The sequence below is a fragment of the Lampris incognitus genome, chromosome 3, assembly GCF_029633865.1.
Source record: "Lampris incognitus isolate fLamInc1 chromosome 3, fLamInc1.hap2, whole genome shotgun sequence".
NCBI classification, from domain to species: domain Eukaryota; kingdom Metazoa; phylum Chordata; class Actinopteri; order Lampriformes; family Lampridae; genus Lampris; species Lampris incognitus.
Window position 1 is genome coordinate 117,130,023 of NC_079213.1, and position 15,322 is coordinate 117,145,344.

The window sequence follows — 15,322 nt, forward strand, 5'->3', positions numbered from 1 at the left end:
ATCTCTTCAGTTGTTTCATTTTCAGTCCAATGAGAGGCTGCGGTCCCTATCGTCCCATTCTTCCAGTTTATTTTTTGCTCAACAACCATTAATGGCCCTTTCAGCAGTATCAAGTGGATTAAGATTCCAGAGATGACTGTACAAGCTGACATACAAAGTCCATAAACACAAGCTTAAGGTATACACATCCATCCACTGTACACTCTATATTCAAAACTAAAATATACATCCATCTACTATGAAAACCATATACACAGCCCTGGAGGCTGCTTAGGAGGAGGAGGTGACATTCCCAGAAGACACAATAGTCTCTCTTGGAGAGTACTCCGGCTCTTCCTTGTTGGGGTGGGAGGAGTTGTCAGATTTGCTGCGGCTGAACTCAGCGCCCATGATTGGTCGGGAAAACTTCCCCACAGGTCGGATGCAGGCGGTGCAGCAGAGTAGAGTCTTGAGGAAAGCCCGGCGCATCTCATTGCTGGTGAGGGTGTATATGAGAGGGTTCATGGCTGAGTTGAGGACGGCTAATGCCAAGAACCACTCTGCTTTGTAAAGGATGGGACACATTCTGATTTCACATGCCACGTCCAGGAGCAGGAGGATGAAGAGAGGAGCCCAGCAAGCAATGAAACAGCTCAGGACTATGATGACTGTCTTCAGAAGAGCCATGGACTTCTCTGAACTTTTGCTGTTGGCTCCAGGGTTCCCACGCCCGTTAGACACCTTACGGAAGACCAGCTTACGGCTGCGTGTACGCACAAGGGCGTAGATGCGTGCATACAGAACTACGATGGCCATGAGGATGATGCTGAAGACGGTGGTGCAGAAGAGGATGTACGTTTTGTGGTAGAGAGGCAGAACAGTGGAGCATTTCTTCATATTTTCGATACAGTTCCAGCCCATGACCGGCAGGCCGCCCAGGATGGCAGCGATCATCCACACAGTGCTGATGAGCAGGAACACACGGCACGTCTTCCCATTGTTGTGCAGCTTCATTTTCAGCATAGTGAGGTGACGCTCAATGGCAATGGCCAGTAGACTGAAAACTGATGCAGCAAGTGCCACAAACATGCTTCCCTCTCTGAAGAACCACTGTGTGGGACTCAGTTTGTATGTATTTGCTCCTGAAAGCAGGATGTTGGCTGTGTACACCACACCAGCCAGCAGGTCAGACAATGCTAGGTTCCCTATGAAGTAGTACATTGGCTTGTGGAACTTCTTGGTTCTCCAGATAGTAAGCAGAACCAGAATGTTCTCTAGAGTAATGAAACAACACACAATGATGAAGACCACAGAGTCCACCTTCAGTCTGGGGTCCTGTTCTACTTTCCGGAACTTGCCGGTGTAGTTGTAGTGTTTGGCTATCAAATCAGAATACACAGGATCAGCCATGGCTTCCTCAGCCTGCAGTTCTAGATGGAGTCCGGTAGAGGGCGCTGTCGCGCTAGCATCGCCTCTTCAAGTCAGATAGTAGTCCTCGGTGGGAGCAGATGGAGGGAGAGTAGTTGGTGAGCCCATCGTCCTGTAACGGAACACAATGAGAAAGAGCTGTAGCAGTAGGGTTTCTATTCACATCAACGATGACGCCCTCGGTTATTTAAGACGCGCGAGTCTTTTTAAACCCTTTAGAGCATTTTCTTTTGATCGTCGTTGATTTCATAAAAGTTGGTTTCATAAAAGACGGTTGCTGCAAGAAGAACTTTATTAAAAATACATATTCTAAAAAAAATCTTCCTTCAACTTTCTTCTATGAAAAATACGTTATAAAGGTTGAACATGACCCAGAACAGAGAAATCTCTAAAACAATCTTCCAGAAAGTTCACTTGAGCCCAAAGATTGAATCCTATTCTACTGTTCCCGCGTCAGGTCTTTATTTGTGTATTCTACCATCCCACGAGGGTCTAGGACGCGTCTGAAGAGCAGACCGTGGTGAAGCCACGTTCGCTCGGATGCAGGAGCAACTGTCTGCTCTTGTTTCGTGGTGCTGATGCCAGATGATGAGTCGTACGACTCTGACGTCAAGTCAGCCAGACGAGCAACAGACCGGTGTTACATTAAGAACCTGTTCGGACCTTACCTCGACAAATACCGCCGCTCCGGAATCTGGACTAAGATGTTGAGTTGCCGAGTCTGAAATGCGCTGCTCTGGAGTGACACACGGAATGAGGGAGATCCGTCCTGCTGCGGCCAACTAATGGACCCCCCCCCCACCCCACCCACCACTCCACCACTCTCTCTCTCCCCCTCTCTCTCTCTCTCTCTCTCTCTCTCACACACACACACACAAACGCTCCTACGCTCTACCCCACCCGCACACACGTACGTTCACACACACGCACTTTCACGCTTAACCACGCCCCCTGCAGCGCCCCCTACAGAATACCGAATACACTTTATTTGTCATTTGTTCATACATACTGTGACGTGGTCAAATAATGGACAAGGCGGCGATAACAGACACCAGTTAGTGTTGGTCTCAGCATGTCTCCTGTCCAAGGCCACGGAAGCGACCTCACCTATTTGCCTAGTCTTTACCCTCATGGTGGGAAATAGCAGGCTGTCTAATACAACTTCTCTCATAACGTCCCCACTACCCTCCACCACATCCCCGCTATCTGTAACAGATATGTCCGTTTTTAACATGTTCAGCGTCCTACAACATAAAACATTAACACTCTTCAGTTGCATCGTGGGTAATATGCAAATGAACCCCCTGACTTCCAGCAGGAACACTCCAGTAGAATTCGCCACAATACAATGACGCGTTTAACCCATCCTAGCTGTGTAGCTAGGAGCAGGGGGCAGCCGCCGTGCGGCGCCCGGGGAAGGGTTGACCCTTTCCGGGTACTGACAGCTGGCTAGACTGTGCCCGGGGATTTGAATTCAGAGTTACCTCCTCCTAGGCTTTGTGTCAAGAGGCATCAACCCACAAGGCAGCAGGGGGAGTTGAAATCAGAGTTCCCCTCTCCTATCCCAATGTGTTGGCTGGACTGGGCACCATGGGAAGTACCACACAGGCGTGCAGGAGGAGGACCAGGTCTATCAGTAGGGACATCGTCCTTAGCCAAAGGGCCCTTGCAGAGGTAAGGTGCTACCCCTCTACAGCCTGCAGTTGCAGTGTAGCGTCTTACCCAGGACCTCTCTCATCTTGAGTGATGTGTGTGACTGGAGTAGCCTAGCCGTTTGAACGGCCATGGTCACTTTAAAATAATTGATCTGTCACGTGTATCTAGATTACTAAACTGTCAGGAATGAATGTTTTAAATGAGTTCTGCTCTGAATCTTGTGTTTAAACCCGAATTACTTAATTTGTCGAGTTACTGTACGCGGACAGGCTATGTCTGGACACTAGAGAAACGACACATTCACAGCTTAGTAAAACCAACAACAACAACAATGATAATGATAACAGCAACAATAATGATGATAACAACAACAACAATAATGATAATAACACCAACGACAACGACAACAACAACAATAATAACAATTATAACAATAATAACAACAATAATAAAAACAACTATGATAATAATTATAATAGTAATAACAATTAATCATTATAAACGTAACAACAATAACAATAATACAACAATAATAATAACACAACAATAATAACAGTAATCAAAATAATAATAATTGTAACAATAATAATGATAACAATAACAACAATAATAAGAACAACTATAATAGCAGTCATAATAACAAAATAACAAAAACAAAAATAATAACAACAATAATAAAAACTATAATAATAATTATAATAATAATAATAATAATGATGATGATGATGATTATAATACAATGAGCCATCTGAACTGCACGGGCCCATAACAACCCCATATGATCCAGCAACGGCAGTATTATCACCATAGCCATATAATACTATCACAGTAGCTTCTAGTTTACTAGTGGAACATAACAGTATATAATAGTGATGCTATCATCGTAGCATAAAACTAATAGTACATTAGTACATTATAATTTCCAAACAACTTAAACTTTGTTTGGTCCAGATTTAAGGACAATTTGTTTTTGTCAAACCACCGTTTTAATTTTTCCATGTGTATTGTGGTCACCTCCAAAAGCTGCTGTACTGTCGGACCAGAACAAAATACTGTCGCGAATTCGGGTAGACAACGCAACCGCAGGACTGCCGCGGCCGGGAAGCGAACCCGTGTCGCCCGCACCGCAGGAGACATCGCTAACCGCTCGACTGAAGGATCAGACCCACGAGCCGGCGGCCAGCGGCCACCTTGTCTTCTTATCCATGCACGTTACAATACATCCATGTCATCAGCGAACAGAACACATTTCAATATGTTTGACATCGTTTATATATCGTTTATGTACAGAATGAACAGGTTTGGACCTAAAACGGAGCCCTGGGGTACACCACAAGTAATATCCATGCATGATGATTTATGTTCACCTGTCTTTACAAACTGATGCCTGTTATTTAGATATGTAGCTTCTTAGCCAATTCTGCACCACCCCTTGATACCACACCTTTCCAATGTATCTATTAATCTGTTGTGGTCAATAGTGTCAAAAGCTTTTTTAGATCTATAAATATTCCCACAGCAAAGTATTTTTGGTCTATGCAATTAGTTTTTCTTCAGTTAATTCAACGAGCACCAGAGATGTGGATCTGTTTGGTTGAAACCTGTGCTGTCTGTCGGTCAGCACATTGTGCTTCTCAATGACTTTGTCTAGTCTAGCAGCAACTAGTTTTCTAGTATTTTGGACAATTGTGACAATAATGAAATCAGTCTGTAGTTTGTAAATTGGTGTCTATCTCCAGTTTTATATAAGGGTATGACTTTTGCTATTCTAATTTTGCTTGGAACTTTACCAGATTGAAAGGACATGTTGTAGATGTTGGTTAGTTGTGTAGCAACACATTCCATTACTTTCTTAACTATTGTCATATCAACATCATATCAATATCATTCCAGTCAGTAGATTTTTTTGTTCTCGCATTTGTTCACAATGTCCACGATGTCTTTCTCTTCTACCGCTCTAAGAAACGTGGAACTTGGATTTCTGTCCCCATGTTCACTGTCATTCCCCCCCGTGATTGTTTGTGTGTCATTGAGTTTTCCTGCCACACATTTACAAAGAATCTGTTGAAGCCATCGACCACATGTCCCATGTTATTATTTATAGTCTCATCATCAGTATCTGTAAAGTAGTGAGGGCAGCTTAGGCTTCTGTCACATAAGGATTGAAATATGTTTAGGAATGAACCATAAGCTTTACCAGTGTCTTGTTCTTTGTACACTATGTTCCAGTTATGTTTTAGTAATTCATCTTTAAAAGCATTCCTCTGTTCTTACTCTCATGTAGTATTTCATGTTGATGGGAACTTTGTTCTGCCCAAGATTGCAGTCATAGACAGTAACACTGGTAGGTGGTCACTGAGGTCATGTATTAAACGCCCGGTCTCAGTGTGGCCTTCTAGAATGTGTGTGAATATGTTGCCTTTAAGGTGGCACAGTGCAGTGTGGTTCTGCTAGCTCTAGTGATTTTAGGATATAAACCCAAACTATACATTGTGTTAATGAACTCTTCTGCCTTATTGTGCTTACTTGGATTTAACAGGTCTATACTGAAATCCCCACATATGAACACATCCTGTTGTGCTGCTTGTGAAGAAGTTTCTTCTGTCCTGTCCTTAAATATTTCAGTATTTGATCCCGGTGATCTGTAGATACAGCTCACCACTACATTTTTCTTTTCATCCACGCAGATTTCTATTGTAACGCATTCTAGCACATCATCAGCCGCTGTCGTCATGCTTTACACCACCTTATAATTGAAGCTTTTATCCACATACAAAGCCTCACCCCCCCATTACATGACATGACATGACATGACATGACAGTCATGTAGCCGATGCTTTTATCCAAGTACAAAGCCTCACCCCCCTTGACATGACATGACATGACATGACATTACAGTCATTTAGCCGATGCTTTAATCCAAGTACAAAGCCTCACCCCCCTTGACATGACATGACATGACATGACAGTCATGTAGCCGATGCTTTTATCCACATACAAAGCCTCACCCCCCATTACATGACATGACATGAAATGGCATGACATGACATGACATTACAGTCATTTAGCCGACGATTTTATCCACGCACATAACCCCCCCCCCCCCAATTCTTGTTTCTCCTGATCATATACGTCAATTCATATCCATTCAACTCAAAGTCCACACCCCTTCTCAGGGCTGAGCCAAGTCTCTGATACGGCTATTATACTATACTATATTATATTATATTATATTATACTGTATTATATGATATGATATGATATGATATTATATTGAACAGTTTCTTGAATTGACTTCAATATTCTTTAATGTTTTGGAAGTGGGCATGTAGGCTTGTCCTGTTAAAGTGGATAATTGATAGTTTATGATCAGACTTAACCTTAGTGTTAAACTGATCCTCTGTGTAATAACACCAATTGTTGTTAATATTATTGACGGCATGATTTTCCATATCTTGTGATTTATGGTCAGTATATTCCAGTTTTCAATCCTAGTTTGTCATATTCTGTAATCTTTGTTGTTTGCTGATTATCATTATGTCCAGATGGAGATGAATGCTTCTTTCAGAACTTGTCATGGCTGGTTGCATGCAGTGTGTTTTCAGCCTGGTAAGTGACCGAAGGAAGTGAAAATGGCAAAAGAGCTGCTGGGACAGAAACAGAAGAGTCGGATATGTATAACAATAAATCATCTATCTGCATGTAGTACATACTGTACTCTACATGCTGTACATACCGTACTCTACATGTTGTACATACCCTACTCTACATGTTGTACATAATCTACTGTACAAGTTGTATATACTGTACTGTACATGTAGTACATACTGTACTGTACATGCTGTATATACTGTACTCTACATGTTGTACATACCGTACTGTACATGCTGTATATACTGCACTCTACATGTTGTACATACCGTACTGTACATGTTGTATATACTGTACTGTACATGTTGTACATACTGTACTGTACATGTAGTACATACTGTACTGTACATGCTGTATATACTGCACTCTACATGCTGTAACTACCCTACTCTACATGTTGTACATAATGTACTGTACAAGTTGTATATACTGTACTGTACATGTAGTACATACTGTACATGCTGTATATACTGTACTCTACATGTTGTACATAATCTACTGTACAAGTTGTATATACTGTACTGTACATGCTGTACATAATCTACTGTACAAGTTGTACATACTGTACTGTACATGTAGTACATACTGTACTGTACATGCTGTATATACTGTACTCTACATGTTGTACATACTGTACTGTACATGTTGTACATACCGTACTCTACATGTTGTACATACCCTACTGTACATGTTGTACATACCGTACTGTACAAGTTCTATATACTGTACTGTAATGTAGTACATACTGTACTCTACATGCTGTACATACCGTACTCTACATGTTGTACATAATCTACTGTACAAGTTGTATATACTGTACTGTACATGCTGTACATAATCTACTGTACAAGTTGTACATACTGTACTGTACATGTAGTACATACTGTACTGTACATGTTGTATATACTGTACTGTACATTTAGTACATACTATACTGTTATTCTATGTTCATACACTGAGAGAGTTGTGTAGTAGTGTTGTTATTCTATGTTCAGTACACCGAGAGAGTTGTGTAGTGGTGTTGTTATTCTATGTTCAGTACACTGAGAGAGTTGTGTTGTAGTGTTGTTATTCTATGTTCAGTACATTGAGAGAGTTGTGTAGTAGTGTTGTTATTCTATGTTCAGTACACCGAGAGAGTTGTGTAGTAGTGTTGTTATTCTATGTTCAGTACACTGAGAGAGTTGTGTAGTAGTGTTGTTATTCTATGTTCAGTACACTGAGAGAGTTGTGTAGTAGTGTTGTTATTCTATGTTCAGTACACTGAGAGAGTTGTGTAGTAGTGTTGTTATTCTATGTTCAGTACACCGGGAGAGTTGTGTAGTGGTGTTGTTATTCTATGTTCAGTACACTGAGAGAGTTGTGTTGTAGTGTTGTTATTCTATGTTCAGTACACTGAGAGAGTTGTGTAGTAGTGTTGTTATTCTATGTTCAGTACACTGGGAGAGTTGTGTTGTAGTGTTGTTATTCTATGTTCAGTACACCGAGAGAGTTGTGTAGTAGTGTTGTTATTCTATGTTCAGTACACTGAGAGAGTTGTGTAGTAGTGTTGTTATTCTATGTTCAGTACACTGAGAGAGTTGTGTAGTAGTGTTGTTATTCTATGTTCAGTACACTGAGAGAGTTGTGTAGTAGTGTTGTTATTCTATGTTCAGTACAGTGAGAGACTTGTGTAGTAGTGTTGTTATTCTATGGTAAGTACACTGAGAGAGTTGTGTTGTAGTGTTGTTATTCTATGTTCAGTACACCGAGGGAGTTGTGTAGTAGTGTTGTTATTCTATATTCAGTACAGTGAGAGAGTTGTGTAGTAGTGTTGTTATTCTATGTTCAGTACACTGAGATAGTTGTGTAGTAGTGTTGTTATTCTATGTTCAGTACACCGAGAGACTTGTGTAGTAGTGTTGTTATTCTATGTTCAGTACAGTGAGAGACTTGTGTAGTAGTGTTGTTATTCTATGGTAAGTACACTGAGAGTTGTGTAGTAGTGTTGTTATTCTATGTTCACTACACTGAGAGAGTTGTGTAGTAGTGTTGTTATTCTATGTTCAGTACACTGAGAGCGTTGTGTAGTAGTGTTGTTATTCTATGTTCAGTACACCGAGAGAGTTGTGTAGTAGTGTTGTTATTCTATGTTGAGTACACTGGGAGAGTTGTGTAGTAGTGTTGTTATTGTATGTTCATACACTGGGAGAGTTGTGTAGTAGTGTTGTTATTCTATGTTCAGTACACTGAGAGAGTTGTGTAGTAGTGTTGTTATTGTATGTTCAGTACACCGAGAGAGTTGTGTAGTAGTGTTGTTATTCTATGTTCAGTACACTGAGAGAGTTGTGTAGTAGTGTTGTTATTCTATGTTCAGTACACTGAGAGAGTTGTGTAGTAGTGTTGTTATTCTATGTTCAGTACACTGGGAGAGTTGTGTAGTAGTGTTGTTATTCTATGTTCAGTACACTGAGAGAGTTGTGTAGTAGTGTTGTTATTCTATGTTCAGTACACTGAGAGAGTTGTGTAGTAGTGTTGTTATTCTATGTTCAGTACACTGGGAGAGTTGTGTAGTAGTGTTGTTATTCTATGTTCAGTACACTGAGAGAGTTGTGTAGTAGTGTTGTTATTCTATGTTCAGTACACTGGGAGCCTGGCCTCCGTTTTTTTAGGACAGACACACAAGCTGACGAGAGGCTTTAGGGACAGGACAGCTTAGCTGTCAGTGTGTGTCCGAGACGTGCGTGACTCAGGTCAGTTGCATTTTATACTTTGGTCTTTCTGCCAAAGACAAAGACTGCCTGCTACCCGGACCATACCATGACCATACCATGACCATAGCATGACCATACCCTGACCATACCATGACCATACCCTGACCATACCATGACCATACCATGACCATACCCTGACCATACCATGACCATACCATGACCATATCCTGACCATACCCTGACCATACCATGACCATACCATGACCATACCCTGATCATACCCTGACCATACCATGACCATACCCTGATCATACCATGACCATACCATGACCATACCCTGACCATACCATGACCATACCATGACCATACCATGACCATATCCTGACCATACCATGACCATACCATGACCATACCATGACCATACCCTGATCATACCCTGACCATACCATGACCATACCATGACCATACCCTGGCCATAGCATGACCATATCATGACCATAGCATAACCATACCATGACCATAGCATGACCATACCCTGACCATACCATAACCATACCATGACCATACCCTGACCATACCATGACCATATCCTGACCATACCATGACCATACCCTGACCATACCCTGACCATACCATGACCATATCCTGACCATACCCTGACCATACCATGACCATACCATGACCATATCCTGACCATACCCTGACCATATCCTGACCATAGCATGACCATACCATGACCATACCCTGACCATACCATGACCATACCCTGACCATACCCTGACCATACCATGACCATACCATGACCATATCCTGACCATACCCTGACCATATCCTGACCATATCCTGACCATACCATGACCATACCATGACTATACCCTGACCATACCATGACCATACCATGACCATACCATGACCATACCCTGACCATACCCTGACCATACCATGACCATACCATGACCATACCCTGACCATACCATGACCATACCCTTACCATAGCATGACCATACCATGACCATATCTTGACCATACCATGACCATACCCTGACCCTACCATGACCATACCATGACCATACTATGACCATACCATGACCATACCATGACCATACCATGACCATACCATGACCATACCCTGACCATACCATGACCATACCCTTACCAAAGCATGACCATTCCATGACCATACCATGACCATAGCTTGACCATACCATGACCATACCCTGACCATACCATGACCATACCCTGACCCTACCATGACCATACTATCAACATACCATGACCATACCCTGACCATACCATGACCATACCCTGACCATACCCTGACCATACCATGACCATACCATGACTAGCAGCTGGGAGACGTGTCAGTAACTTTATCAAACCACCTCCCACCTCCTTTGTCTGTTGTGCTGAACAGATGTGTATCAGCAGTGGTGCAGCAGAATGGGGGAGTTTAGGCTGACTGTAGGTGGGCTTTTCTGTGCCGGTACCGCTATACCAGCCACTACACCTTACTGTGCCGGTACCGCTACACCAGCCACTACACCTTACTGTGCCGGTACCGCTACACCAGTCACTATACCTTACTGTGCCGGTACCGCTATAGCAGCCACTACACCTTACTGTGCCGGTACCGCTACACCAGTCACTATACCTTACTGTGCCGGTACCGCTACACCAGTCACTATACCTTACTGTGCCGGTACCGCTATACCAGCCACTACACCTTACTGTGCCGGTACCGCTACACCAGCCACTACACCTTACTGTGCCGGTACCGCTACACCAGTCACTATACCTTACTGTGCCGGTACCGCTATACCAGCCACTACACCTTACTGTGCCGGTACCGCTATACCAGCCACTACACCTTACTGTGCCGGTACCGCTATACCAGCCACTACACCTTACTGTGCCGGTACCGCTACACCAGCCACTATACCTTACTGTGCCGCTACCGCTACACCAGCCAGTACACCTTACTGTGCCGGTACCGCTATACCAGCCAGTACACCTTACTGTGCCGGTACCGCTATACCAGCCATTACACCTTACTTTGCCGCTACCGCTACACCAGCCACTACACCTTACTGTGCCGGTACCGCTACACCAGCCACTATACCTTACTGTGCCGCTACCGCTACACCAGCCACTATACCTTACTGTGCCGGTACCGCTACACCAGCCAGTACACCTTACTGTGCCGGTACCGCTATACCAGCCATTACACCTTACTTTGCCGCTACCGCTACACCAGCCACTACACCTTACTGTGCCGGTACTGCTACACCAGTCAGTACACCTTCTGCACCACGGAGAGTTACACACTTACTTACTACAAAACGGATTAACTGGGGGATAATACATGTAATAATTAATAAAAATATATGTAATAATCAATAGATAATATATGTAAAGATTAATATATAATTTAATAATTAATAGATAATATATGTAGTGATTAATATATAATGTAATACTTAATAGATAATGTATGTAATAATCAATAGCTAATATATGTAAAGATTAATATATAATATAATAATCAATAGCTAATATATGTAAAAATTAATATATAATGTAATAATCAATAGATAATATATGTAAAAATTAATATATAATGTAATAATTAAAAGATAATATATGTAAGGATTAATATATAATGTAATAATTAATAGATAATATATGTAATGATTAATATATAATGTAATAATCAATAGATAATATATGTAGAGATAATATATAATGTAATAATTAATAGACAATATATGTAAAATTAATATATAATGTAATAATTAAAAGATAATATATGTAATTATTAATATATAATGTAATAATTAAAAGATACTATATGTAATGATTAATATATAATGTAATATTTAATAGATAATGTATGTAATAATCAATAGATAACATATGTAAAGATTAATATATAATGTAATAATTAATAGATAATATATGTAAAAATTAATAGATAATGTAATAATTAATAGATAATATATGTAAAAATTAATATAGGGTGTAATAATTAAAAGATAATATATGTAAAGATTAATATATAATGTAATAATTAATAGATAATATATGTAATGATTAATATATAATCTAATAATCAATAGATAATATATGTAATAATCAATAGATAATATATATAAAGATTAATATTTAATGTAATAATTAATAGATAATATATGTAAGGATTAATATTTAATAAATGTAATAATTAATAGACAATATATGTAATAATTAATATACGTGACCTGAAGAATGGAAACCCTTAAACTTCTTAGCGAGGAAGGTGAGTTTCTCTGAAGGACAGAAAGTCAAGTGGAGACAGACTTTTTATTTAAAAGACAACCAAACGACAAGAGGCCTGAGCCGCTGGTGGACACCCTGAGACACCTGGTTCACACGTGTCCATGTCTGTCTGTAGCTGGTTCAGCTGGCTGTCTGTGGTAAACACACGTGTCCATGTCTGTCTGTAGCTGGTTCAGCTGGCTGTCTGTGGTAAACACATGTGTCCATGTCTGTCTGTAGCTGGTTCAGCTGGCTGTCTGTGGTAAACACACGTGTCCATGTCTGTCTGTAGCTGGTTCAGCTGGCTGTCTGTGGTAAACACACGTGTCCATGTCTGTCTGTAGCTGGTTCAGCTGGCTGTCTGTGGTAAACACACGTGTCCATGTCTGTCTGTAGCACTGCAACAGTGTCAGTATCTGCAGGGTAAAACTGAAACCTTCTGAGTCTGGTGTTCCTTTAACACTGACACCCTCCTGGTCTCTCTAGAGAACCATGTCGCCAGTCTCCATGGTGCTGGCTAAACTATGCCCGGGTCTGAAAACAGTTGACAGCACTAAGGAAAGAAGCCTTTGTTGGATTTGAGCCCCCACTCCACCCCCACCCTCCAAAATTCGCCTCTTTCTCTTCGTCTCAGCTCCGTTTTCAGTCTTTGAGAGGCAAACAGGAAATGGGATGTGGACAGACAGGACATGAGTGTAGGGCTCTCTGCTCTGCCAGGGAAAATGCTCTGTGATTTAGTAGGTTTACCGGCTATAGAACGAACTGGCCTCGATGGTGGACCTGGAGAAATCCCAGAGAGCCCAGTTCACAGCAGTCACAGCTTAACAGTAGCTCTTACCCCTGTTGTTTTGCTGCTGCACACATGTGGAACATTATTAGATGGATAATTTCTATTAGTTCATTAATTTTGATTTTTTTCTCTGCTAAAGCAATCTGTTAGCTCCATGACATTCCAGTTTACCCATCCTCCCTTTGTAGAGGGGCAGATCCAGGACCAGTTTCTGGGTGCTATCAGAATCAGAACCAACTTTATTGGCCAAGTGTGCCTACTATGCACACGAAGAATTTGACTCCAGTTCCCAGCAGCTTCTAGCACTTGCAGACATCAATCACACACACACACACACACACACACACACACACACACACACACACACACACACACACACACACACACACACACACACACACACACACACACACACACACACACACACACACACACACACACACAAACAAAACAAAACAAAGAAAACAAGAACTAAATGGAACATAAAACAGGAAATTGAAGGAAACCATGGATCCACAACAGGTATGCCGCTACTGTGCAGGGTTTTGTATTGATGCATGCACAATAATCCAGGTAAGGAAGTCCCATCCCTGAACTGGGGTGGGTGGGCTAAGAGTACATCTGTCACCATTTTACTAAAATGCTGTGATTGTAACTGTTCCCCAATCCTCTGTGAATAGTATACATGGTAACTCTAGTTAATGGTCACGCCATATGTGTATATGAAACTGATCGTTGGTTTGGGTGGTTATGCTGCTGTATTGTTTATGAGAGTGGGGACACCTGCAGTAAGGTGACACAATGTATTGTTTATAAGGGTGGGGACACCTGCAGTCAGATGAAACACTGTATTGTTTATAAGGGTGGGGGTACCTGCAGTCACATGAGAATGATGAGGTCGCTTGGATGACGATGAAACGTTTCTGTCAATAAACGTTGTGTCCAGATGAACTGATTCAACCGTCTGTGATCTTTTTACCTGGATTACTGAGCATGCACCAAGACATGTTGAGTCATTACTGAGCATGCACCAAGAAATTTTGACTCATTACTGAGCCTGCATCAAGACTTGACTCATTACTGAGCATGCATCAAGACATGTTGACTCATTACTGAGCATGCACGAAGGACTCATTACTGAGCATATATCAAGACGTGTTGACTTATTACTGAGCATGCACCAAGACATGCTGACTCATTACTGAGCATGCATCAAGACATGTTGACTCATTACTGAGCATGCATCAAGACATGTTGACTCATTACCGAGCATGCATCAAGACATGCTGACTCATTACTGAGCATGCACCAAGACATGCTGACTCATTACTGAGCATGCACCAAGACATGTTGACTCATTACCGAGCATGCATCAAGACATGTTCACTTATTACTGAGCATGCACCAAGACATGCTGACTCATTACTGAGCATGCATCAAGACATGTTGACTCATTACTGAGCATGCATCAAGACATGTTGACTCATTACCGAGCATGCATCAAGACATGCTGACTCATTACTGAGCATGCACCAAGACATGCTGACTCATTACTGAGCATGCACCAAGACATGTTGACTCATTACCGAGCATGCATCAAGACATGTTGACTCATTACTGAGCATGCACCAAGACATGTTGACTCATTATCGAGCATGCATCAAGACATGTTGACTCATTACTGAGCATGCACCAAGACATGTTGACTCATTACTGAGCATGCACCAAGACATGTTGACTCATTACTGAGCATGCATCAAGACGTGTTGACTCATTACTGAGCATGCATCAAGACATGTTGACTCATTACTGAGCATGCACCCACACAAGT

General features: G+C 41.6%; 1 protein-coding gene across 1 annotated transcript; it reads right to left on the minus strand.

Annotated features, from left to right (window-relative positions):
* Positions 1 to 270: 270 nt before the first annotated feature.
* s1pr1 (sphingosine-1-phosphate receptor 1) lies at positions 271 to 1,439 on the minus strand. The gene has a single exon (XM_056277699.1). It carries the CDS (start codon positions 1,387 to 1,389, stop codon positions 271 to 273), a length of 1,119 nt encoding a protein of 372 aa, XP_056133674.1. The 5' UTR covers positions 1,390 to 1,439.
* Positions 1,440 to 15,322: the final 13,883 nt, after the last annotated feature.